General features: G+C 38.6%; 2 protein-coding genes across 2 annotated transcripts; both read right to left on the minus strand.

Moving 5' to 3' along the window:
* Positions 1-4,961: 4,961 nt before the first annotated feature.
* On the minus strand, positions 4,962-17,592 carry LOC121388473 (ganglioside-induced differentiation-associated protein 1-like). Its single transcript, XM_041519822.1, has 6 exons — positions 17,406-17,592; positions 16,609-16,804; positions 15,773-15,943; positions 13,190-13,390; positions 10,526-10,670; positions 4,962-5,378 (listed from the first exon to the last, which is right to left on the minus strand). Exons 1-6 carry the CDS (start codon positions 17,502-17,504, stop codon positions 5,195-5,197), a joined length of 996 nt encoding a protein of 331 aa, XP_041375756.1. The 5' UTR covers positions 17,505-17,592; the 3' UTR covers positions 4,962-5,194.
* A 5,256-nt stretch (positions 17,593-22,848) lies between these two features.
* LOC121388960 lies at positions 22,849-27,621 on the minus strand. Its single transcript, XM_041520513.1, has 3 exons — positions 27,229-27,621; positions 25,419-25,819; positions 22,849-23,117 (listed from the first exon to the last, which is right to left on the minus strand). The coding sequence occupies exons 1-3, from the start codon at positions 27,588-27,590 to the stop codon at positions 22,966-22,968; spliced, it is 915 nt and encodes a 304-aa protein (XP_041376447.1). The 5' UTR covers positions 27,591-27,621; the 3' UTR covers positions 22,849-22,965.
* Positions 27,622-27,623: the final 2 nt, after the last annotated feature.

The raw sequence follows: 27,623 nt of genomic DNA on the forward strand, positions 1-27,623 counted from the left end.
TTACTCTTTATTTCCTCTCTCAAGCCAACAAAAGTGTATAAATCAGATATAATGTATAATATTGCACTGCATCTATCCTCAAACCCAAACATTCACAACTAAACAAATCTCAAAATACCATCTCCATGCACTGTAAGCTTTAAAGCGAGGAATCCATGTAAAAAAAGAAAAGAAAAAAAGAAGTTTTATTTAACGACGCACTCTACACATTTACGGTTATATGGTGTTGGACATACATTTACGGTTATATGGCATTGGACATATGGTTAAGGATCACACAGATATTGAGAGAAGAAACCCACTGTCGCCATTTCATGGGCTACTCTTTTTCGATTAGCAGCAAGGGATCTTTTATATGTACCATCCCACAGACAGGGTAGTACATACCACGGCCTTTGATATACCAGTTGTGGTGTAGTAGCTGGAACGAGAAACAGCCCAATGGGCCCCCCGACCAAGATCGATCCCACACCGAGCGAGTGCTTTACCACTGGGCTACGCCTCGCCCCGGAATCCATGTAGTGAGTAATGCGTTGTGCGTAAACAACACTTTATATAGAAATTAACTGAAGCACTTCTATATGTATGCAATAAGTGATGTTATGTGTAATGCACAATACATTAATTCCTGAACTCTGTGATCGTTCCAATATGCATCATGTGCGCAATACGTACACATGGATTCCTAGCTTGAGAAAATTTTCTAAATTAAATTTTACGATCATAATTTTCGAGATGAATATGTGCTTGAAAGTGGCATTCTGAGTATATAAGGATTCTGCTTAAAGTGAGTTCACTGTAGTTTGCATGAAATAAAGATCGTTAGGATAAGGATTATTCTTGAAATAAGATTCTGCCAAAACAAGGATTTTGAATAAAAATTTACATTTTGTTAGGACATGGATTCTCCATGCGGCCCATTTTACAAAGATATCTTAGCGCCAAGATCACCTTAAGTAAAACGGCCCAGCCATGCATGAAGTACGTTGTCAGGATAAGGATTTTAATTACTGATTTTGTAAGAAATAGGATTCTGAGATGGCAAGGCTTTTGTATGAAATAATAATTCTGTCTGGACAATGATTCTGCATGAAAGATTCTAAGATGTGGATCAATGTTGAGGAAAAAAAATTGTCAGAACATTAAATCTGAATGGAACAAGATTCTTCTTAAAAATGGCAGGACAAAAATTTGGCATGCATATTAGACCCATTTGGATCAAGGATGCATGAAATAAATTCCTTCAAGACCAGGATTCTGCATGAAATAAAATGTTGTCAAGACAAGGATGTTGTTTGGATAAGGATTCTTGTTAAAATACAAGGATTCTACATACACTAAACTTTGTGAAGACAGGGTTTATGTATAATATAAGATTCTGTGTAGATAAGGATTCTACATGAAATAGGATTTCTGTATAGACAAGGATTTTACATGAAACAAGATTGTCCAGACATGAATTGTGCATGAAAAAAGATTCTGCATAGAAAAGGATTCTGCATGAAATAAAATTCTGACTTGATAAGGATTCATGAACTAACAAGGAGTTTGTTATATGACCATAAATACATGTAGTTGTTATATAGATATATGGATTTTTAAAAATACTTTTAATTTTATATCATATGTAAGGCATTTTGAGAGGTAGAATGGGCAGCAGGAAATACATTGTCCTTACGAGTTCAGTAGTTAATAAAACATTCAGTAGCATTACTTACAATAGTGAATGTTAATGGTTATTGCAAAGGAATGTTCTAACATATCACAAGGAACACTACAGGTGTACTCCAGAAGTATGTATAAAAAAATAGGTATTTGGAGACTAAAATACATGTAGATTCCCAAAGCACTGAAAAAAGTATCGTTTTGCAACCCTGGTACAGGTTACCACAATATACAGACCTGATAACTTATGGGTTATGACACATTTATCATATACATTATTATTAATACTAAAGAATCCCATAGCAGATACACTAATACTTTGATATTCATTCATAGTACTGTTCTCGTTGTACTGACACTTGTGTGTATGTGTATGTATGTATGTATATATATGTATGTATGTATGTATGTATGTATGTATGTATGTATGTATGTATGTATGTATGTATGTATGTATGTATGTATGTATGTATGTATGTATGTATGTATGTATGTATGTATGTGTGTATGTGTGTATGTGTGTATGTGTGTATGTATGTATGTATGTGTATGTGTATATGTGTGTACACACACACACACACACACACACACACACACACACACACTGATGGAAAGATATAAGAGAACACATAAACCGTAACAGCAAATATTGTCTGCAACCAAAACCCTCATCCTTAGTGTAGGGAAGTTAATCATGTTACTGACATTCAGTCCCACATCACATCTCTCTATTTTATACAGCCATAACTATGCTAGTGGTGAATTAAATCTGGTCTCAAATATCACATGTTCCCGTATTTATTTCCATCTGTATATATACTAAAATGCGACATGAAATTAATGGGAGTGGCCTCAATATGAAATATTACTTTACTAACACACGTGTGTACTCTTTGGTTAAATCAGAGTTGCAGGCGTCTTCAATGAGATCAACCTGTTCCTCATATGCTGTTGTGGAACAGCACATGCATAATAAAGTTCTGTTCTGTTGAAGCATATTTCTGCAGCAGTAATTTACCTAACATGTATAGTTACCTAAATCTGGCTAAACATTAGCATACATGTACCATTACAATTGTATCTTCCTAAAATATGCCAAGAAAGTTGCAATGAACTCGAACAGTAAAAACAAAGAAATGGTCTACATCAGGATTAGCATGCTAAAACCCATTCACGTGCGATGAATCGTGACAGCTTTTGCTGGACTATTGGACAATTAGTCTGTCTTGCCTACGATGAATTGTGCTCCAGTTGTTTTATAAATGTATTAGATTTTTAATAGCATGTGACACATAGCTTACTGGACTATTGCTGGACAAAACAGAAATAAATGCATCATATTATTAATGTGAATAACGCAATCTTGCATTTTTCACATTAATATTATTATCGCATTAATTCGCATACATTTGATAAAAACAACTGATCAAAAGTTAGGGGTTGTAGTTTTTTGTTTAAATAAGATTTTGTGAAGAACTAAGTTCTGTTCTTGACTTTCTTGACATGTGATAACCTCCTGGTAACTTGAACGACATCTCGACTTTCTTGACATGTGGTAACCTCCTGGTAACTTGAATGACATTCTCGACTTTCTTGACATGTGGTAACCTCTTGGTAACTTGAACAACATTCTCGACTTTCTTGACATGTGGTAACCTCTTGGTAACTTGAACAACATTCTCGACTTTCTCGACATGTGGTAACCTCCTGGTAACTTGAACGACATTCTCGACTTTCTTGACATGTGGTAACCTCCTGGTAACTTGAACGACCGTTCTCGACTTACTTCGATGTCTGATTTCCCTAACTATTGTATAGTTTTATAAACATGGGATTCAGATACAAACGGTTATATCATGTTTTCAATTTTGTGCTCTGGGTGACATCACAATATGACCAGTAATCTTGTTTAAAATCTCTGCTCATTTATTGCCACTGTTAAATAAATAATTAAATAAACGCATGTATGAATGAATTAATAAATAGATAAAGATATAAATGCACTAACAAAGAACAAGTTTAACAACACAGCAAAAACAAAAACAATAGAGTTTTAAAAACAAAGAGTATAACAACAGAAAACCAGGCTGTAAACTAACTAAAATGGCAGAAAAATTGACTAGAGGCTTGAGGTAACTCCAATAAGCACCTTGTGAAAACATTCTCACACAAACATAAACATAGTGCATAGTTTGTGACTTCACAGAAACAGCAGAAAGTTCCTTCACTTTAGGTTTTAACTCGTACATTCAACAATTCATTCAATAACCATAAACAATGGCGTAGCCAGCATGAGGCAAACGAGGCCCTTGCCTCGTCTGGAATTTCCCCAGATTTATTTTATTTTCCCCATGACACTGATATTTATTTTACAGGTCTGGGTTTGCCTCAGCGTTTTTTCCTCTCTGGCCAAGCCCTAGATAAATAGGCACCTCAATTTATTAAATTAATTTGAAAACTGAATTGCAGTCTACAAAAATATCAGTGGTTGTGTTTAGCAGGGTGATTGCTCATGGGTGCTTAAATTGATCGTGAGTGCAGGGCTATATTTAGCTTAAAATATTTAAGGGGAGAGGACAAGCACATGAGCAGAGGGGCTTTCAGAAGTCGAAACCACCCCTACTCAAAGCAAATTTTCTTTTTTAATGTATTTTCCGGGCAAGTATGACCCAATCTCTCCTAGAAGCTTTGCTCGCCAGAGTTTAGACCCTCCCTGCATAATGTTCTGCAAATACGTGGGGGGAGGGAGATGGGGGCAATAAAAAACAATGATTCAGGCATAGCACAGTGATATAAAATCTTCTGGAATTAGAAAGGGCATCTTACATTTTGTCTGATTTGGTTAGGTGTGTGCACCCCTGTCTCTCACTAGGTATGGCCCTAGAATACCCACCATCCTGGATAAAATAAGAGATTATGACCTAATAAGCTAACAAACCCATTGTCGAGTTAGTTCCATAAGCATAGTGCTGGAACAAATCCTAAAATTTTGGCAAAAATGATGAGATATTTGGGGGGGGGGGGGGGGGGGGGGGGGGGGGGGGGGGGGGGGGGGGGAAAGAGAGGTGGGTGTTAATTAGCTGGTCTGAAACCTTTTCACCATGTATTTCCATCATTCTACCTATAAAACTTGTTGTAATCCAGGTAAAAATAAGCAGTGATTCATTTGCAACTCTACATAGTTGTTTGGCAGTAATGCAAATATGAATAAATGCTGTTATCCAGATTCAGGCATTTTTGTCACGAGTGTAGGAAGGTGCCAAAAAGTGTGTGTGTGGGGTGGGGCACACTTTTATATTTACACCCTTTTATACTATTATAAAGCAAATATAAAGCAAAATATCTGAACAGTGGGCTTGCCCCCCCCCCCCCCACCTGGTTCCTACGCCAGTGTTTGTTTAATTCGGGCAAAAATTCAGCCCCCCTACAAAACCAGGAGCCTGCACAGCTGTGGTTAGTTCCCTACATGAGACTAGAATACACTCGAAGAAAGAACGACATCTTCACACTGAGATGTGTTGGTGGTCTGCTATCGTCTGATCAGACTCTTCACGAGGTAATATGTGATCAGCAGCGTCAGCCCGATCCCCGCAGCACTAGCCATGTACGGTGATGCGGCCTTCACGTCCTCCCACACCAGCGTCCACCGCAACTCATCCACCTCCTCCTGGATACGCTGAAACGTTCTCCGCCTCTGGATCCGCTCATAGTACCTGTTACACACACAAGTCAGAAAGGAAGGAAATGTTTTATTTAACGATGCACTCAACATATTTTATTTATGGTTATATGATGTCAGACATATGGTTAAGGACCACACAGATATTGAGAGAGATAACCCGCTGTCGCCACTTCATGGGCTACTCTTTTTAATTAGCAGCAAAGGATCTTTTATATGCACCATCCCACAGACAGGGTAGTACAAACCATGGCCTTTGATATGCTAGTCATGGTGCACTGGCTGTAACGAGAAATAGCCCAATGGGCTCACCGACAGGGATCGATCCCAGACTGACCGCGCATCGAGCGAGCACTTTACCACTGGGCTACGTCCCGCCACTCAACAGAATTGGTAATTTCATAACATTTCATAAGAATGAAATCTAAAATTTTTCTTTATGTTTTCGCTCAGTGGTAGAGTGCACTCCTGATGCGCAGTTGGTCTAGGATCGATCCCTGTCAGTGGGCTCATTAGGCTATTTCTTGTTCCAGCCAGTGGTATATCAAAGACTGTGGTATGTGCTTTCCTGTCTGTGGGATATAAAGATCCCATGCTACTAACTGAAAAATGTAGTGGGTTTCCTCTCTATGACTGTTTTAAAATGACCATATGTTTAACATCCAACAGCCGATGATTAATATTCCATAATCAATGTGCTCTAGTGGTGTCGTTAAACAAAACAAACTTTTTTTCTTTATGCTTTCTATTTTAGCCAAGTATTCTTGTGGTAAGCCTGTTGCCAGCACATTAAATATCTGTAATATCTGTGAATATGTATGCTATAAATTAATTTGAATTTATTTAAATATTTCAAATAAATTTAAAAGTGGCAAATTATATTCCTTGCAATTTTAACACATCAACTTAACATGGGACAAACAACACCAGGTGGTTAACAATAAACTCTGTTGTTCCATATAATGTTGAACAGGGAAATATATAACTTTATTATTTCTTTATAAGATTCTGGCACAAGGTTGAAAATTAGCAATCACCTGGTCACCTGTGGTGACCTTTATTGGCTATGGGCGACTAAGAATTTTACAAAGGTAGTCCGTTGGGCAACCATTGATTTTAGGGTCTGGCGAATATGGTACTAGTTAAAAACAGAAACACACTGATACTGAATCGAATGTGACAAAACACACTACACATCTGTCAGTAGAAGACATAGAACATGTTCTATATTTTGACAGTGCCAACATAATGAATAAAGATAAAATGCATATAAAATCATATTACTGTAATAAGTTAAAAAGAAAGGAATAAAAAAAAGAAGAACATTTAAAAGACGATATTTGCCAAATAATAAAAAAAAAAATCATAGTGATATTTGTAGCTTTATCTTGAATCATGAATGCGAAACAATAAACACGAGTGTAGGAAGGTGCCAAAAAGTGTGGGGGGGGGGGGGGGGGCACACTTATATTTGCACACTTTTACACTATTATAAAGTAAATATAAAGCAAAATATCTGAAAAGTGTGGGGGGGAGGGCACATGGCCCCCTTGCCCCCCACCCCCGTTTCCTACGCCAGTGATAAACATGAAAACATGAAACATATTTTTTAATCACATCAGTGGAAAAAAACCCACAAATTGTATATATACATATGGAAATTAATTAAGCAACACCCGTATTTGCTCAGACTGAGCAACTTGAATGAACTGGTGCATGAAATATGTCAAAGATTTCCATACCCTATGAAATTTTCAGTGAACAGAAAGGGATGAGGAGAAACATAGCCAATAATACCATGACATAATGTGGTTTATTTGAAGATGGTACAGATTTGGAAAATGACTTCATTTCATTCAAAAACATTACGAATTTCACTTTTGTTGCACAAACTTAACTGTCAGTACCATGCACACATCTGGTTCACGGAATTGAAGAATAATGTCTGGCAAGTCCAAATATTGACTTTCCATCAGTATCTCGTGTAACCTCCCTGCACACAAACAACTGCTTCAAGATGCCTCCTCATTCCTTGGATCAATCTCTGGATTTGATTTTGAGGAATCCTGTTCCAATCCTCATGCTAAGCAGCAGTCAATTCATTGAGAGTCTGGACAGGTGAGCCTCTCTGTCGAACACGGCGGCCTAAAATGTCCCACAGATGCTCAATGGGATTGAGATCTGGACTCATGGCTGGCCATGGAATGGTCTCAACAGCATTCTATTGCAAGAACTGGGTGACAGCACGTGCTCTGTGAGGCCTGGCATTGTCATCCATGAAGATGGGTCTTGTGGCTAGTGGATGATTATCAAAATGGGGGACAACAGCTCTCTCAAGGGTCTCCTGTTGATACCGAGGCCCATTAAGGTTACCACAAATGGTGATGAGGTCCATCTTGCAACCCAAGGAAATGCATCCCCATACCATGACTGACCCTCCATCAAAGGGAAACCGTCTCCTGGATATTGCGAGGAACCATGGTTGTGTTCCTTTGTCTCCAGACATGTGTATGACCATCCACCATATGCAATAAGAAACGACTCTCATCGGAAAAGTGACCCTCCGCCATGATGCAATGTTCCAGCGAACACGTTGATTACACCAGGCAAGTCGTGCTGCTTTGTGAGCTGGAGACAGTTTTATACGCTTGATGGGTCTTCTGGCCCTCTATCCTGCTGCTTTCAGCCGATTCCTGACAGTCCTGTAGGAAATGGCTCTCCCTGGTAACCACTGTTGCTTTAAAGATGTGCTTGAGTCCCATGAACGGCACCTAACAAGTCTCAACAATGCTCTATCCTCTCTTATTGTTGTCTTACGGGGTCTGCTAGGTCTTGGACGATCTTTAACATCATTGGTATCCCTGTGTTTGTTCAACAGTTTTGAAATGATGGAAATATTGCACCCAAGTTGACATCCAATTTGTCTGAGGGACATTCTTGCATTTGTCATGCCAATAATTTGCCACCTTGTAGCCTCTGAAAATTTATGACGTGCCACGACAATTATGGTACTGGATATTCAATGCAACTTGACAGGAGAGAGTGTGATGTGTAATCATTACACACTTGATTTCAACACTGTTGAGGGTATGACATTTCACGTGCATTGTTCGTCGTTGCATGTGCATTGAATATCTCCATGAAAGTCATGCTATTCATCAAGATGCCACATGTCAATAAATCATTCAGGAAAATGCTCTGTTTTCTTAATTCACAGAATTATAGGTCTAAAAATTGGGCGTTGCTTAATTTATTTCCATATGTATATTTTACATAATAGAATAAATAATATAAAAAAGGAATAAAAGTTATGAATTTTAATTCCCATATATGTATAAAAAGTATTCAGTACTGTGTCTTGAAAATTAATAAAAGATGGCACCATTGAAGCGTTTGACAGCCTGAGCTAGCACATGTTTAGACAAAGAGAGTAATAACGTCATCGCTGATTGGATGAAATTTGACTCTACTGGCTCTTGAGATAACAGTACATGTAGCTGTTCTGCTTACTACCACTTGTTAAAAAAAAAGGTGGAAACCTTTTGTTAATTTTAAAAATTCTTTATAATTATTGAATACACTACATTGAACAGTCAACAATAAATACATTTATAGATTATTTCAGTATATTTTATGCTATTTTAAGCAGTTTGTATAGCACAAATGCCTCTTGCTTTGGACAAAAAAACCCCCGACAGAGCTCTGTACATAGGTGTTGATAGGTGTTGATTGTAACCAGTTGCAAATTCTAAGTCCTTTGTTTTAATTGGAGCGTAATACCTTGATGGCTCTCTAAACCAAGAATGGTGCTATCGTTAATGTCTGTTTAATCTCTTGACCGGCTCAGCGACTTTGACAAATGTCTAGCCTAGTGGCAGTCGATTGACACTACTGTAGGTCCAACTTCAGTGACTGGCGATATACTTAGGCAGATTTTAAAATCACAAACGTCTGAAACACCAGCCATATTGACCACTATTTATTTATTATTTTAAATCATGCACGAGATACCAATGTCTGGGTAGGCCGGTCCACTTCACAGATAGGAATTTGTTCCAATAATAGAAATGGACAGGTGTTTTGGACCGACAAGAATGACAAAAGTGGGACTGGCAAATGCACGTCTCAGAGATCAAGAATCGGTCCCAGACCGGGGAAAAAGGGCTTTTCCCCACCCTTGGAACTACATGAATAAAAAGTGTGGCACCTCACATCTAATCAACCTTCAAAAAAACGTGGGGTCACATACCATTTAAGAGATTTAATTAAAAAAACTTTTTAGCAACCGTCATTTTTGCTGATAATTGCACTTCCATTTTTGGAGATACCCCGCATTAGTTTCAATCTCTGGTATATACTGCATAACAATTGTATAACAAATAAAAGTGTATTTATTTATTGTCAATGGATAATAGTATTTGCACTAATAATCAATCTCACATATTACTACCAATCACAGCCACAGCTGTTTTTACGCCGTAAATATTTGATAGTATACCTCAAACTTTGACATGGATCTCTCTTCTTTGGTACCATGCAACCTGCACAAAGCACAGTCGAATGGGCATTTGGCAAAATAGTGGATGATTCAATGAATCTCTATCTAGTGCCTCGTCTATATGAGAACAGCCACTCCCGAGGAAATCATTTGCTGGGGATTTCACCCCTCTTGCATCGCTACAAAGTTTATTCCATCCCTCTTGCATTGCCACATTGGACTACCACTCCCAGACCTGTTTACTAAAGCACGCACAGTTCTACATTTAGTCTCTTTGTACTGCATTATCTTTCATCCTGTATTAAAAATGTTTAATATGTATAATATAATGGTACTTTGTAAAGAAACATGTTTATTTATACTGGATTTTGCTTTGAATTATTTTTTGACTTGGTATGGATTTAAAACTTAATAACATGTTTTTATATGAATTTTAACGTTATTCATTATGAAGTTAAATGCCAATTCATCAGTTTTTTTTAAGGCAAATGGACTAATACAGTAAGCACATGGTTATTATTAAGTGTGATAATTGGAGGGCTAGTGGAATTTAAGAATGGCCAGTAACATATTTCTTCAACTGGCCCCCTGCTGGTGACCATGCTTTTCATGTTAATTTTCAACCCTCTGGCACGTTTTTCACCTGTAATTTGTATGATGGTAGTTATTGAGTGTCATGTTACCTCTGTATGTTTGGAGACTTGTTTGGCGCGAAGAAGCGAGACTCGAGCCCCAGCAGAGCGAGCCGGTGGAGAAGAATGGACAGAGTGATGTCGGCGGCCGTGAACTCTGTGCCAAACAGGAACGTCTCCACATCAATGTTATGTCCTGAAAGACATCACAGTTACTCTAAATTTCAACCCCTGCAATTGCCCACCGCAATCGACAATGCCATAGAGATTGCCATTAAGGTTTTAATTCTGAAAGACATCACAGTTACTCTAAACTTCAACCCTGCATTTGCCCACCGCAATTGACAATGCCAGAGAGATTGCCATTAAGGTTTTTAATTCTGAAAGCCATCACAGGTACTCAAAATTTCAACCCCTGCAATTGCCCACAGCAATCAGCAATGCCATGGAGATTGCCATTACGGTTTTCAATTCTCTGCAGCACGTTTTTTGCTGTGCACTATATTTGATTTCTTTCTCCATGGCATGTTTTTAGTCATTGACATGTTCTTAATTGCAGGGGTTTATTCTTGATCTTTAAATGGATTTGTTTTTACAGTTATTTGAAAACCTTTAAAGCCGCACACCCTAGTTCCATCCAGCGAAAATAAATTATAATTTGGTTAATCTACAAACCTGTAACACACTTAGATCACGTTTTTATCAAATGGAGTGAAAAAGAAGGTTTTATATCGATAAATACCATGTGAATCCCCATGTCCCAATTGCTTGAAATAATTTTGAAAGTTAGTATTTTGAGGTCACCGGTAGATGTCACTCGAAGCACAACAATGCCAACGTCATGACAAATTTTACAGACTTGGGGTGCGTTTCTTTCACCTCTCCTGGACATGTTCCAACTATTCTGTCCTGGTTGTATCCCCTCTCCAGATATCGTAAGACTTAGCAAAATTATTGGTTTTAAGGGTTTGTAACGTTTTGTATTGAGACACTTACTTGTCTGAACTTTATTGTTACTGAAAATGTTCACGAACTGTGAAGAAAAATCTCACAAATGAACAACAACAAATCGGATGTTGATTGCGCGAACCGTGCACGAGAAAACAAACCGAACCAAAATGATAACGGTCACGTGGTATACCAACGTCTGTGACATTGAAATGGAAATATCCCCTCTAAAAATAGATTAGACCTTGTCTGCTCAACGTTTTTTTCTCAAACATGCGTCCGTTTTTAAGAAATACGAAAAATGTATTTTGTGGTATTACAAACACCAGGATTACCAAAAAACACTTCAGGTGAATGGAAATGTATATTCTAAATAATAAACGGTAAGTAAAGTGCAATTTTATTTGTGAAAAAATGGGTTTAATAGCGAAAAACAACACCATAATGGTTAACTAGCCGTAACTAGGGTGTGTCCCTTTAACAACATACAGCACTGGTTGAAGAATGGAAAATAGATGCATTGATCATACATTTCTGAGAAGACATCAATATGGGGCAACATTACATTAAATAGCCTACTGAGGATCACAATGTACTGGTGGTTAAATCTAAGTTATCTTTTGGTGTATATTAAACAAACAATCTAAGAAGCATGAGCTGGTATTTTTCAGGTATACTATCTGAAATGGGGCTCGGCCACTGGTAACCGATAAAAAAGTCATAGCAAAACATCACAATTTAGTATAAGAAAAAGAAATAACAGGAAAAAAGTAAATATGTTTTCAGGGCTTGAAATTAGGGACTCGACTTAGAGCTGAGATTGACTTACAGGCGAAAATCACAGGAAAAAAAAAAAAGTCTTAGAAAAAAAAGTCACAATTTAGTATAAGAAACAAATCACAAGAAAAAAGTCACAACTTTCATATAACAAAATGTGTGGATTGATAGAGTATAGAATGTGGCTTCTTGTGAATGGACTATGACTGGTCCAGCTTACTGATCAGGGTCATGTAGGCTAGATTAAAGAAAATGACTTTATACACATGTATGTACTGTGCAGGGATGGTGAGTGACTTGTTAAACGTATATTGATTAGGGTGGGTTTGTAAAATACAGAATGCAGAACTTTACTATTTGTGCAATCCCTTATTTCTTTCCATCAGTATATATAAATTCTACCAGTGCTTATGGTTTGAAAATCTACATGGCAATATTCTATTGTCAGAGCAACTGCGTTTTATGTTACAATACATGAGTTAATAAATGTTTGACACAAGTATAACAAAAATATTAATGAACAAAAGAAAACACAAGCATGAATGATCAAACTAAGAAACCGGGGACATTCGATTCATCTCGGCTGATAACGGAACAGCACAAGACATTCCGAATGAAAGAACATACAGGTAGGTCATTCGGAAAACCTCGAGCAAATCAGGAAATATATCCTTGACCTTTATACATGGTCCAATTAATGACGGACATTCTGCTATAAAATTAGGTCTCACAGACCACCAACCCAACCAATATTTATTTACATGCTCATATACCACTAGAGTTTCGAACATGTCTGTCCCGGGTCCGGTCTCTGGATAGCCAGACCAATCAATTAATTTTCTGCGGTACAAATTCACAGTAACTTTGAGTGAATAAATTAGCGATATCGGCATGTGACGTGGCGAGCAGTTTTACACCCACGCGGAAATTGTTTTGTGTGAGCGGGAGCAATTGCTTGTGTCAAACCATGAGGACTGATACTACACTTACTCTCTTTGGTATTTTTCAAAACTGATTCGACATCTTCAAATACTGTATCTAGGTGATAAAGTTGACCTTTGACCTTCTCCTCGTCAGTTATGATGTCGTATTTCTGTGCTGCGATCTGACTCCTGGCGAGATATCCATCACGAAGATTCGGATATTTGGTCGCCTTGTTAGCCAAGTAACACAGGCGGTTTGCAAAATTTTCTGAAACATTTTATAAATGGTTTGAGACAATTACTTTTGAATACAGTGTTGGTTCTCTGTATGTATTGGGGTGGGATGTAGTCCAGTGGTGAAGCGTTTGCCTGATACCCAGTCGGGTGTGGGATCGATCCCCATCATTGCACCCATTGAGCTATTTCTTGTTTCAGCTAGTACATTACAATTGGTATATCAAAGGCCATGGTATGTGCCATCCTGTCTGTGGGATGGTGCTACTTGTGGAATAATGTAGCAGGTTTCTCTCTGAGACTATATGTCAAAATTATTAAATGTTTGACATCCGATAGCTGATGATTAATAAATCATAAATACACACATGCAACATGCACTTACTTAGTCTTTCACTCTCAGTCCCCTTCTGTATGTTGAAAAGGAAGGAAGGAAATGTTTTATATAACGATGCACTCAACACATTTTATTTACGATTATATGGCATCAGACATATGGTTAAGGACCACACAGATATTGAGAGAGGAAACCTGCTGTCGCCACTTCATGGGCTTCTTTTTTCAATTAGCAGCAATGAATCTTTTATATGCACCATCCCACAGACAGGGTTGTACATACCACGGCCTTTGATATGCCATGGTGCACTGGCTGGAACAAGAAATAGCCCAATGGGCCCACCAACAGGGATCGATCCCAGACCGACAGCGCATTGAGCAAGCGCTTTATCACTGGGCAACATCTCGCTCCAAAGTTGAGAAAGATGAACAAACTGAAAGAAAGTGTTTGTAATTAGGGGTGGGGTATAGGAAGGTACGCGCACAAACCGAAAGAAAGTGTTTGTAATTAGAGGCGGGATATAGGAAGGTACGCGCACAAACCGAAAGAAAGTGTTTGTAATTAGGGGCGGGGTATAGGAAGGTACGCGCACAAACCGAAAGAAAGTGTTTGTAATTAGGGGCGGGGTATAGGAAGGTACGCGCACAAACCGAAAGAAAGTGTTTGTAATTAGGGGCGGGGTATAGGAAGGTACGCGCACAAACCGAAAGAAAGTGTTTGTAATTAGGGGCGGGGTATAGGAAGGTATGCGCACAAACCGAAAGAAAGTGTTTGTAATTAGGGGTGGGGTACAGAAAGGTACGCGCTCAAACCGAAAGAAAAGTGTTTGTAATTAGGGGCGGGGTATAGGAAGGCACGCACACAAACCGAAAGAAAGTGTTTGTAATTAGGGGCGGGGTATAGGAAGGTACGTGCACAAACCGAAAGAAAGTGTTTGTAATTAGGGGCGGGGTATAGGAAGGTACGCGCACAAACCGAAAGAAAGTGTTTGTAATTAGGGGACGGGTATAGGAAGGTACGTGCACAAACCGAAAGAAAGTGTTTGTAAATAGGGGCGGGGTATAGGAAGGTACGCGCACAAACCGAAAGAAAGTGTTTGTAATTAGGGGCGGGGTATAGGAAGGTACGCGCACAAACCGAAAGAAAGTGTTTGTAATTAGGGGCGGGGTATAGGAAGGTACGCGCACAAACCGAAAGAAAGTGTTTGTAATTAGGGGCGGGGTATAGGAAGGTACGCGCACAAACCGAAAGAAAGTGTTTGTAATTAGGGGCGGGGTATAGGAAGGTACGCACACAAACCGAAAGAAAGTGTTTGTAATTAGGGGCGGGGTAGAGGAAGGTACGCACACAAACCGAAAGAAAATGTTTGTAATTAGGGGCGGGGTAGAGGAAGGTACGCACACAAACCGAAAGAAAGTGTTTGTAATTAGGGGCGGGGTAGAGGAAGGTACGCACACAAACCGAAAGAAAGTGTTTGTAATTAGGGGCGGGGTATAGGAAGGTACGCACACAAACCGAAAGAGTTTGTAATTAGGGGTGGGGTATAGGAAGGTACACACAAACCATTTATATTTTAAAATTCATCCATTCTGGAGATGTCAAAGACAAAAGGAGTTTCATAAATTGTCAGCAATAATATTGCTTTCCATTTAGTGTGTAAAAGGTGAGGTATTGTACATACACACTATATCATATATGGTATAAAAGCATGTATAATAGACATACACTGCATATATAAAAAGTGTGGCTTTACTAGTGAAGTTTGTGTAACAACTCACTTCCCACACTTCTTTAAACAGCTTAACAGAACAGCACAGCTTGACACTCACCTCCCATACTTCTCTGAACGGCTAACAGAATAGCACAGCCCGACACTCACCTCTCATACTTCTCTGAACGGCTAACAGAATAGCACAGCCCGACACTCACCTCTCATACTTCTCTGAACGGCTAACAGAATAGCACAGCCCGACACTCACCTCTCATACTTCTCTGAACGGCCAACGGAATGGCACAGCCTGACACTCACCTCCCATACTTCTCTGAACGGTCAACGGAATGGCACAGCCCGACACTCACCTCTCATACTTCTCTGAATGGCTGACGGAATACCACAGCCAGTGGGAGACAGATGCGGGTGGAAGATGATCCCGTATGTGATGATGTCCACTGGAACAAGGTTCAGCTGCTCTCGCAGTGATGCCACGGACTGACCAAGGGCCGTGTCTGGACAGGGCACTAGGGTGGGACCTGTCAGTTTTCACAGACCAAATAAATACATTGAAATACATTGATACAGTTGTCCAGTCAGTCTTTTCAAACATATTAGCATCTTTGAATACAGTAGAAACTATTAATGAGACTATTTAAAATGTTTCTAGAGTTCCCTCAATATCTCTATGTCTTATCATCCCTCTCTCTCTTCAACCACTATATCTCACTATCCCTCCCTTCTCTTTATTCGTCTCTGCCTGTTTATCTATCACACTCCATTCCATTCTCTCATTATCTTTCTGTCTGTCTGTCTCTCTCCTCCTTCCCCCCTTCCTCTCTCCCCTTTCCTCCTTCCCACTCTATGTATCTCTCCCTCTCACCCCTTAACTCCTTCCCACTCTATGTTTCTCTCCCCCCCCCCCCCCCCCCCCCTCTCTCTCCATTCTATTTGTTTATCTCTGTTTCTGTCTCATGATTTGATTTTTTTTTCTTCTGGGAGTTAAATGACCCCTTAAAAAACATCCTCCCCTAAACATGACCCTGGGCTTCGTTCAGCCAGACCAAGCAGAAAATCGTCTGCTAGACTGGTTTATGCACTTCATGTTAAATCAAATTGCCACATCAGGCACCAATCAAATAGTTCGCGAACATTAGCAAAACGTTCACTGGCTGAACTTAGGGCTGATTAATGTGCACTGCACCTGAGTCTGAGTTTGTGTCGATGTAGCTGATGATGTCATCAGGGTTGTTGATGACTATGTCGTTGTCGCGCAGCACAGGGACGTGAACACCCTCGGGGTTCAGCTTCACGTACCACGGCTCCATGTGCTGAGCGTGGAACAGGCTGACCAGCTTCGGACGGAACTTCACTTTCTTCTCAAACAGGGCCAACAGAACCTGGTGAAACAGAACATTACACAGAACCTGAGAGGGATTAGAAACACTAACACACAGTTAAAAGTTAAAGTTTGTTTTGTTCAACGACACCACTAGAATATAATGATATATTAAACATAATCAGCAATTGGATGTAAAACATTTGGTAATTCTGACAGTCTTCGAGAGGAAACCTGCAACATTTTTCCATTAGTAGCAAGTAATTTTGCACTATTTCACAGACCAGATAGCACATTCCACAGCCTTTGATATACCAGTCATGAGAAATAAAGAAATGGGCTCACTGGTGCGGATTGAACCCGGGGGGGGGGGGGGGGGGGGAGTGAGAGACAGAGGGGGGAGAAAGGGAGGGATTGATGAAGAGATGTGAGGATGTGAGTGGGCGAGAAGACACCAGATACTGGTGTAGGAAAATGCCTTTCCCCTCTCGCTTCCTACTATACGCCTGTGCCAGACAAAAAAGTACAACTTTCAACTATTTCAGTATTTGCGTAAATGAATTGATCAAACTGAGTTTGTGTTCTGCGTATTATTGGTATCAACATGAAAAGTTTATATATATATATATGGTATGAACACACATACACACAAACGTATTTACCTTCTGAGATGAATATGAGGTAGGGAAGTAATAAAACGTGACGTTTTGAGAACCAGCATCGCTGGACAGATCGTAACTTTGCTGCGATTTCCCTTCCATCGCGCTGATTAACAAACACTAGTTATCTCCCTTAGACCCACATTTAAAAACCACCATATGCCAAAATACACACGATAATATTTTACGTCATATGATACAATACATAATACCATAGTGATATTCTCGTAACCGAACATCCGGGTATTTCGGCCCTTGCCGCTATTGTTTATCGCGTGACGTGACGAAGCGTTCGCTTGGTTATGCAATGATAAAAAAAAAAAATCACATTATACTGTAAATAAAATACCCAATTCCATGGACTTATATAGAGTTGTTTGGACATTCGATCTCTATGCTTGTAGGCTATTTATTTGCAGTACATCATCTACTACATATTATTTTTTTTTATTTTTTTATATACACATATACATTATAATATATTATAATATATAATAATAATTATTATATTATAAGTTCTTATTTAAACATTTAAAGACGCAGACCCAGTTTCAAGCTGTAAAAATTGACACTTAGTTTGATTAATCTATAAACCTGTAACACATTTGGATTAAGTTACAATAGAGTGAAACGAAAGTCTGTGACGCTGTCAAGGGAAATAACTGTAAAAGATAGACTAACGCTCGTCTCCATAACCATTATTTCTTATAGGTAGGTGCGGGTTGTTTTTTTTAAACGAGAAAAATGGATTTTATGATAGTCCTATTAGAACACCCGGATGACTAGAAACAGTTTGGATAGCGTAATCAATATAATCTAAATAATGTCTTATTTCAGATATAAAAAAAACCCCACCCGGCTCTAATAGTGAAATATACGCCGTAATGTTTAATAACTAAAGTGGTGTGGGGTTTTTTGATGGGTTTTTTTGCAAATGTGTCTGTAGCAGGCCCGTAGGACGAAAATATACGGATTTTTTCTTCTTCTTCTTCTACACTATATAGCCTATATACTGAGTATATACTCGTGATATGTATAATATAAATAACAAAAATGTATTGGCGCCTTATTAGAATGTAAATGAGGGAGGAAAGTAGGCGCGAATTTAGATGGGACCCAAAGGTCTCCCAACTATTCGCCCTGCCCCGCCCCCACCCTCCCCCAAAAAGGCGCAATCTCGAAAGTTAAAGTTTATAGCTTAATAGACCTGTTTCACATTCCCATTGCGCATGTGCGCGAAGAATACCGTCCCTTGCCGAATTGGACGGTATCGAGGTTATATATACAAATTGGGGGGCATGATCGACAGTTGTCATGAGCGTCGTGAGTAGCTTCGTATTTCGTATAAGATGTGAAAATGGCTGCGAAAAACGGTCTACTAAAGTTTACATCCATGGGCGTACATAGGATTTTGAAAAGGGGGGTTCCAATACATAGGATTTTGAAAAGGGGGGTTCCAAAATAGATTGCAGAGATATTGGGCATATATTTCTATGTTGAGTAAATATAATAATGTCAGATATCAATGTCAGATATATTAAATTATAAAAAAAAAGCGATTTCAGGGGGGGGGGGGTTCGGTCGAACCCATTGAAGCCTCTCTCCCCCCCCCCCCCCATGTACGCCCATGACATCGGAATGGTTTAAGACCAAAAGTAGTGGAACATTAACTTAGACGAAGTCTCTGGATCCGCCTGTCAAGGGTATTTTAACAACGCAAAATTAAAAGATTCATACCATAAAATTAACTTTAGTGGAATGTGTTTTTCACTTTTAACAATTAGAATTATAGTTAAATACTCACGCGGATTTCCAGTTATGTTTAATTCTCCACATGTATCGGTATTTAAAGTTTAATAAAATATTACCTCCCCTTCCCCCTAAAAAACAACAACAAAACCCCTAACTCACATAGACCTCAATCACAGCTCTATTTTCCCCTGATTATTTCATGAAAATAGACAGTCGTACAACTACTACATGTACTAAAATCAATGTTACATGTCTATCCACAAATTATTTATTTATGTATTTATTTATTTATTTACTTATTTATTTATCTTATTTTATTTATTATTTTATTTTATTTTCACTATCATTTATATCAGATACATCCAACTTCACTTGAAATAATATCGGATATTTACGAAGTTTTAAAACATATATGTGCCGTCACACGCGAAAACCTACAACTTAGCATGACGTCAGAAACTGAGTAAATGCGGCTCAAAGTTTTGACATCACATGTATGATGTAAACGCGGAAGTAAAAGTTGACATGCTGTTTGCGTTGTTTGTTTTGAAGACTTTCTAAGATGACATCTTTTTCTTTACATGAAGAACCTGAGAACATTGGTCGAGATCGTTAGCAATGCCATCAGCAATGCCATTTACAAGTATAGGGAGAAGTCCTATATTGATATGGTATGCAAGTATCACACGTTTTTATAACGTACATGATTATACATAACATAAAGTGCATCAACTTTTTCAGAGTGGTAGACCCATGCAACCTGATACGATCCTAATTTGATGTTTGGTCTAACTTATGAATAGTGTATATAACTTCAGTCCCGTAGCCAGCATGATTAGCGGGGGTGGGGTAGGGTGGGGGAGATCGAAATTTCATGTAAACGGAATTCATCAAACGCGAGCGCCGAAGGCGCAGAACCGTAGACTGGGGGGGGGGGGGCAGATATATATATATATATATATATATATATATATATATATATATATATATATATATATATATATATATACACATACATACATATATATATATATATAGAACCCCTTGCCAAACAATGAGATGACGCCGGTTATACTCGAGAATAATACACGAACTTTTGTTGCGAAATATACGTTAACAAGTTGCATTAAAGCTGCAGTGTCTGGAATATTTTTTATTGTTTAAGCATTTAGAATAGATGATTCAGTTCTGTTTGGTACATAAAGGGCCCACCACATCGCTATAGTTTCACAATGCTCGCTTATCTACATTATCTAGGTCAACTACAAATCCAATGGCCAGCTTGTTTTTCTTCAATTAGCGGGTCACCAGTAGAACTGGGAATTTACGCGATTTGCGCAGGCGCTGAGATTCTCACGTGATTTTGAACAAATTTAACTGTCTTGATTGAGGGGTCGTCTCATACCTCCAAAATTTATTTATATCCATAGAGGTATGGTGCCTTGAAATTTTGACGGTGACCAGCGCCTGGCATACGCGTTACATGTAAGGGGGTGTTAATAATTACGTAACGCTCTAGGGGTAGAGGAAGAGGGCGGTATGTTCGATATACGTGACATTTATGAAGACTATATGTTATTTCTATTCATTACTTAGACCTAAAAATGTGGTGGATTTGGGGTTTTTTTTTAATGCGCGGTCGGTCTAGGATCGATCCCCATCGGTGGGATTGTTTCAGCCAGTGCGCCATGATTGGTATATAAAAGGTCATGGTATGTGACATCCTGTCTGTGGGATGGTACATATAAATGATCCCTTGCTAAAAAAAACAAAATAATAAAAAAATTTTTTTTTTAAATGTAGCGGGTTTCCAAAGCGCGTGTGCAGGGATTTCAGCGCGGTTGGGGGATATAGACTGCGTTGAGCCAAGTTTATATGGGGCCATGTTCCCCCAGAATTTTTTCTTTCTTTTTTATCTTGGTCAGGGAAGGTTTTCGACCCCCAATACCCTCCCCCCCCCCCCCACCCCCCCCCCGTACATGCCCCCGTTTCCTCTTTGTCATTATATGTCAAAATTACCAAACGTTTGACATCCAAAAGCAGATGATTATTAAATCAATATGCTCTAACACTGATGTCGTTAAACAAAACAAACTAACTTTACCCTTTCCAAACAAAATAATATTTATTTGAATTTGTCGATTTTAACACACGTAAAATTAAAAAGTGAAAACGGTCATTTTTCTACTTTAGTATATTTTATTAAAAATATATACATGATCAATGTGCTATACAAACTAAACTTTGAAAGTTCTACTAACACTTTATAAAATATTAATTCTTAAATAGGAAGGTACGATTGTCGATAATACGTTGTCAAGATCAAAATCGCTTTTAACGAAAGAATAGTACGTATCCTCAACCGAACGTTCTTTGTACAGCGCAAGATTTCTCATTTCATTTTTTGAGACGAACCCTACAATTTCAAATCCGCAAACGCACGTGTTAACTGAAACTGACAACAGGCTGTCGTTTGTGCTTTGCCAAGCAATGGTGGCACAGGTAACGAATCCAGCGTATACTTTTGACGTTCTCCGTTCATAGCGAACACCCACGAATTTTTTAAAAGTGCAGTTGAACTTGTATTTCATATTTGTGCACGATATTATTAAATGGTTACCAGACACTGTAACTTTAACGTTTTAAAAAAAAAATCTATATATGGCGCCATACCCGTTTTACCCTATGGCAGAAACCCTGCTCGGAAGCCGAGTTACAAATATTATTAATATGTATCTTCCACTTTATGTTTATGACTTTCTGTTGTGTGTAATGTTTTGGTACCAAATACAATGTTAGGTTTTGTTTGTTGTATTGTTTTTGCGAAAGGCACAAGCCAAGTATACAAGCCATTTTTGGGATCATTTGTGAAGCTTTAACAAGTACGAGTTAAGGTCGTTTTCAATGAGAGAGATGTCATTAGATGGGCATGTTATGTTGGTATCGTCAGCAAATAGTCTCATTACACAGTTTATGGTATTCGCAATATGCATTTAAAATAATAATGATTCTAAAACTGAGCCTTGAGATACACCGGCTATTAAAGTGCCTAACTTTGATAAAGTACTATTTACGATGACCGGTTTGATATTAATCTTTTCTTCAATTAGGTTCATTTCTCATTATGCCACAATATTCGAGTTTATGAATTAATCCTTTGTGCCACAATTTATCAAATGCCTGTGACATATCACAGAATACAAAACATAAGTGTTCCTTTCTATCCAAAGATTCACAAATTTAGGAGTATAGTTCTGATAACTGATTAACAGCACGGTGTTTAAGGCGATAAACGTGCTGATTGATATTGGTCATTGGATATAAAATAATGATATACAAGGGTTATTGTTTTCAAGGCTAAATAACCAATGAAATTCGAGTATTTTACATGAAGGCGAGATAAAAATAATGATAATATATATATTTTCCGATATAACTTGGTAACGATATTGGCCAATAGTTAGTAGAATAACATTGATCACCAGTTTTGAAAAGAGGTTTAATTTGACAAATTTCCCATCTTTTGTGGAATATTTATATAAGCAAAATGAAGCGGAATTTTGGTTGAACAGATGATACGATTAGGCAGTGTGTGACTAATCTCACCTGGACCCATTGCCTCAGTTTGTGCTAACATCTTTATGATGCACCTAAAAATATAAAAACGTTTAAAAACAGAAAAAAAGAAATCAAATATATTTTAAATGCTTTTATTAACGAAAACAGTTTTCAAGTGTTTTAATTTGCAGCCACTCTGCGGCTGAAATTCGTGACTATATGACCACTTTATTCCCCCACACCCCGTGGTTAGTTATCCCACGAGATGAGGCAGACTGTGGTGCTGGTGGTCGAGGAATCCGTGTAAACTGGCTTCAGTCAGCTGGTATCCGCCACCTTGCTGCTCCATGATGCTGTTGATCCGGTCGTACCAGTGCACGATGCTAGTACCGCCGCCAGGGCCACCTGGTTGTAATAGAACAGTCATTTGTATTGTTCTGGATGGATTTTCTGGAAGATCCAGAAGTGGCACCGAACACAGTGATACGATTAAAATTCTACTAAAAAGTAAACATGACCTTGTACACATTGTAAGAAGTTTAGTAATATACAAAACAAGTTTAACGAAATCTACAAATGACGTCATACGTATCGAGAGAAGTTTAGTGAAATCTACAAATGACGTCATACGTATTGTGAGAAGTTGAGTGAAATCTACAAATGACGTCATAATATACATTGTGAGACATTTACTGAACTCTACAAATGACGTGAAACGCATTTTGAAGCCAACCAATATCTAGAAATAAGGCCATGATACACATTGTGTTATAATTACACGTCTACTAAAATCTAAATAAACAGTCGTGTAAATGTTTTGAGGAATAATATCAATATTTAAATCATGTATGGGGCTCTTTATATATAACTAATTGGCTGGCTGATGAGTGATTGATATTGGTTTGAAATAGTAAAATATTTTGAAAATCAATTTCAAACTGGCATATATATATATATATATATATATATATATATATATATATATATATATATATATATATATATATATATATATGGGAAACCGGGGCACAGTGAATCAGAGCTATTTTGGTACCACTGCCTAGAGGGAATCCTGAGATGATGTCATCACTTTATGTGTTTGGGGTATACCCATGCACGAATTGTCAGTTTGAGACTTTGAAAAATCTACAGACAAAATAACAAGGGGAAGTATGTTTTTATGTGTCAAAAGTAAATTTCACAACTTAAGATTTGTGTGCCATATCTTGTAGATCATCTAGACGTATTAAACCAATTATGATGTATTATTTAGAGTGTCTATTTGTGATATTACTGAAGGGGTGTTTCCTTCAAACTAAAGCAGCACGTGAGCTTATGAGGTAGTTTAAGTTAATGAGTGCACATGGGGCACAGTGAATCGGGGCACAGTGAATCACTACTTGTGTGATTCACTGTTCCCCGCATGAAATTAATATGTTCGTCAAAAGTCCATACACCTTTTTAATTAAGGTAACAAGGATTGGAAACAATCAATGGTGTTGTCTGTTTGTAAAAGTTTAGAAATTAAAGTGTTTAGAAGTGTTCTCGTCATGACTTACTGTCACACTTTGAGGGGATTCAACAAAATCATAAATTTTCTGCCCCCATTTGTACTGGGCATTTCCGAAGTGAGAGAGAGATGCTTTATTTAACGGCTCACTCACCACATATTATTTACTGTTATATGGCGTCAGGCATATGCTTAAGTACCATTCTGATAGTGAGAAAGGAAACCTGCTGCGCCACATGGGCTACTGTTTCCGATTAATAGCTAGGGATCTTTTATATGCACATTCCAATAAACAGGATAACACATACCATGGCCCTTGATGCACTAGTTGTGCAGCACTGGCTGGAACGAGAAATAGCTCAATGGGTTCACCATGTTGAATTGATACGACCACCCACCACACCATGAGCGAACGCTCTACCGCTGAGCTACGTCCCACTCCCTTTCCGAAGTGCAGGCAAATAATGTGGACAATAGGCCTACAGTTATTTTATCCATCTACCATGAACCAACCTATGTGGGATCTGTTATTATGTTTAAAGTTTACATAAATGTAAATCGAGCAAATTAAATGAATGCCATTCATGTTAATGAGTGATTCACTGTGCCCTGGAAGCTTATTCACTGTACCCCGGTACTGGGGCACGGTGAATCACTTTGAATTGAAAAAAAAAATCGTCTCTCACCAAAAACATAAGGAAGTTGGCAAGGAGCTGCTGACTTGTGTTTATACACAACATCCCCCTATTATATAGGCAACATATAATGGAAACTCCATTACAAACAGGAAGAAGAAAACTGGCAAAATCATTTTGCTTATTCACTGTGCCCCGGTTTCCCCTATATTGTCAATAGAAGAAATCCTTGTATCTTTTAGGAATTAACCTATATCGCAGCTATATTCCCCACTCATTGTAACGGTGATATCTGTGTTTATTGTTAGTCACCTCGTCAGTGGGCCCATTGGGCTATTTCTCGTTTCAGCCAGTGCACCACGACTGCAATCCTGTCTGTGGGATGGTGCATATAAAAGATCCCTTGCTACTAATCAAAAAATGTACTGGGTTTCCTCTCTGTGACTGTGTCAAAATGACCATATGTTTGATATCCAGTAGCCGATGATTAATAAATCAATGTGCTCTAGTGATGTCGTTAAACAAAACAAATTTCTATTCTTAGTCAGTTCCATATCTTACCTGTAGTGAACACAAAGATAAGAACCAGCTCCTGGTTGATAACAAAGAAGTTCGGGTCTCCGCTGTCCCCCGATATGAATAGCTCGAAGAACTTGTGACGAGTACTGTTCACCAACGGCTTCTTCAGATAGATCTCTGAGCCTACATAATAATCGAAATCTTCCACCAGCGCCTTCTCTTCTTGGTCGGTGCTCATAACCGGGAGTCGGATGTTGGATGGTGGATGGAAATGCACGATCTCTCTCGGCATCACTCGGGCGAAGCTGATGGTCGATGGAACATCTTTGTCCAACAAACCCACAGCGATGTCTTTGCCGAAGACGGTATCGTGTTCCGTTCTGTTCACCAGGTGCATGGCGATCACGCGACGCTCTGTGACGAAATTGTTGACGTCGACAAATCTGAAAAATGTTACAAAATCCTATAGGGTGTATACTACTAAACCAAATCTTATAGAAGATAATGATAACATATGTGGCTATAACTGCTACACGGAACGTTTCAATCGACATGTACAAAATGGATATAAATCCTACCACCTTTCATCCTTAAAGTAAATCAGAAAAAGTTGATGCTTAAGCTGCTCGTTTCAGAGATAATGAATAGCGTCTATGACTACTCTAGTCCCGCACACAATTTGTCATCCTATTGTAGTAGGACCCCAAACATGTTTCAAGCACAATGGTAATTCGTACATTGGCACTAGTTCAAATTAAATTATAGGAATGTACTGACCAGATGAACCAAAATTTTATCACAACAGTCTTATATTTATCACCAATGGCAGGACTGGTAGCCTCAACTGTGGGATGGAAAGTTGGGTGCATGCACCTCGAACATAGATCCACTCAGATACTGTTTGGTGCATGGCTACCTAAAGAAAGTCTTTACGATACATCTCACTGAATCTTTTAGTTTCTGGGTAAGAATACTGATCTTTGTATGTCTGCGTTGTTCTAGTGTCTGTAGAGCGTCAATACTTTGTCTTCATCTGACCTTTTGCTGCGCGCCAGCATTTTACAACCGTTTACTCGTCTGCAGGGTGCTGGAGAGCGGTTATCGACAGTCTGTTATATGCCCCAGGAGGGAAAATGGGCATAAGTAAGTAAGTGCTGGACAAAACTGTAGGTGACTACACACTTACTTTGAAATAATTTAGTGAATGAAGAAATTTTAGCAATTTTGTAAATTTGCTTAAATTAAAGAAAACTTGTGAATTTCAAAGAGACATCACAAAATTGTTTTATTTGGTGCATCATTTGTCAATATAAGGAAAAGGAGATTTTAAAATACAAGATGAACTATGTACACGTCGCGTCATTGTAGCTTGGAGGTTAATGTACAATGCAGTAGTACGAAACTGCTAAACGTTTTTTGTCTTAGTAATAATATTTCACTTGGCTAGATGTGAAGAAATTAATATGTCAACCAAGTATCTACTAGTATTTTTTGTAGCAAAATAGTATCATACAATGTCGTTAGAGGACCAAACTACCTTTAGTACGTGTAACAAATATGACAGTTATGCAAAATCTAAAGTTTGTTTTATTTAACGACACCACTAGAGCACATTGATTTATTAATCATCGCCTATGGGATGTCAAACATTTGGTAATTTTGATATATAGTTTTAGAGAGGAAACATGCTAGATTTGTTCCATTAGTAGCAAGGGGTCGTTTATATGCACCATCCCATAGGCAGGATAGCACATACCACGGCCTTTGAGTTACCAGTCGTGTTGCACTGGTTAGAACGAGAAATTACCTAATGAGACTGCAAACAATCTAGTCTTAGAGGTGTTGTCGGTACCTGATTATTGTGTTCACGCCTACTCTGTAGTGTCTGGCAAACAATATGTGACGAGGTGAAACAAGAATCCCAGCCATCTTGTTTCCATAATAACTGTTCCAAGGAGAAATAGAGGTCAGATCCAGGCCGTACGCCCAGCAGTCTTTGTTTCTGACGTACACCCTGTGTCTGTGGTCCTGCTTGGAGAAAATCATTTTGGCGGTCTCCACGGGGATTCCTCTGGACATGGACAGATCCAGGCGGTCGTCGATTCCGTGGATGATGCTTTTAAAGAGATTCAGGTCGAACTGGGTTGGCAGTGGAATGTTTTTCCGTGGTCGAACCATCGGATGGGTACAGTTCGGGCCGTGTCCCACCACCATGATGTGTTTCTTACAGTAGGCTGAGTAGAACGC

Source organism: Gigantopelta aegis, chromosome 14 (genome assembly GCF_016097555.1).
Source record: "Gigantopelta aegis isolate Gae_Host chromosome 14, Gae_host_genome, whole genome shotgun sequence".
Taxonomy (NCBI): Eukaryota; Metazoa; Mollusca; class Gastropoda; order Neomphalida; family Peltospiridae; genus Gigantopelta; species Gigantopelta aegis.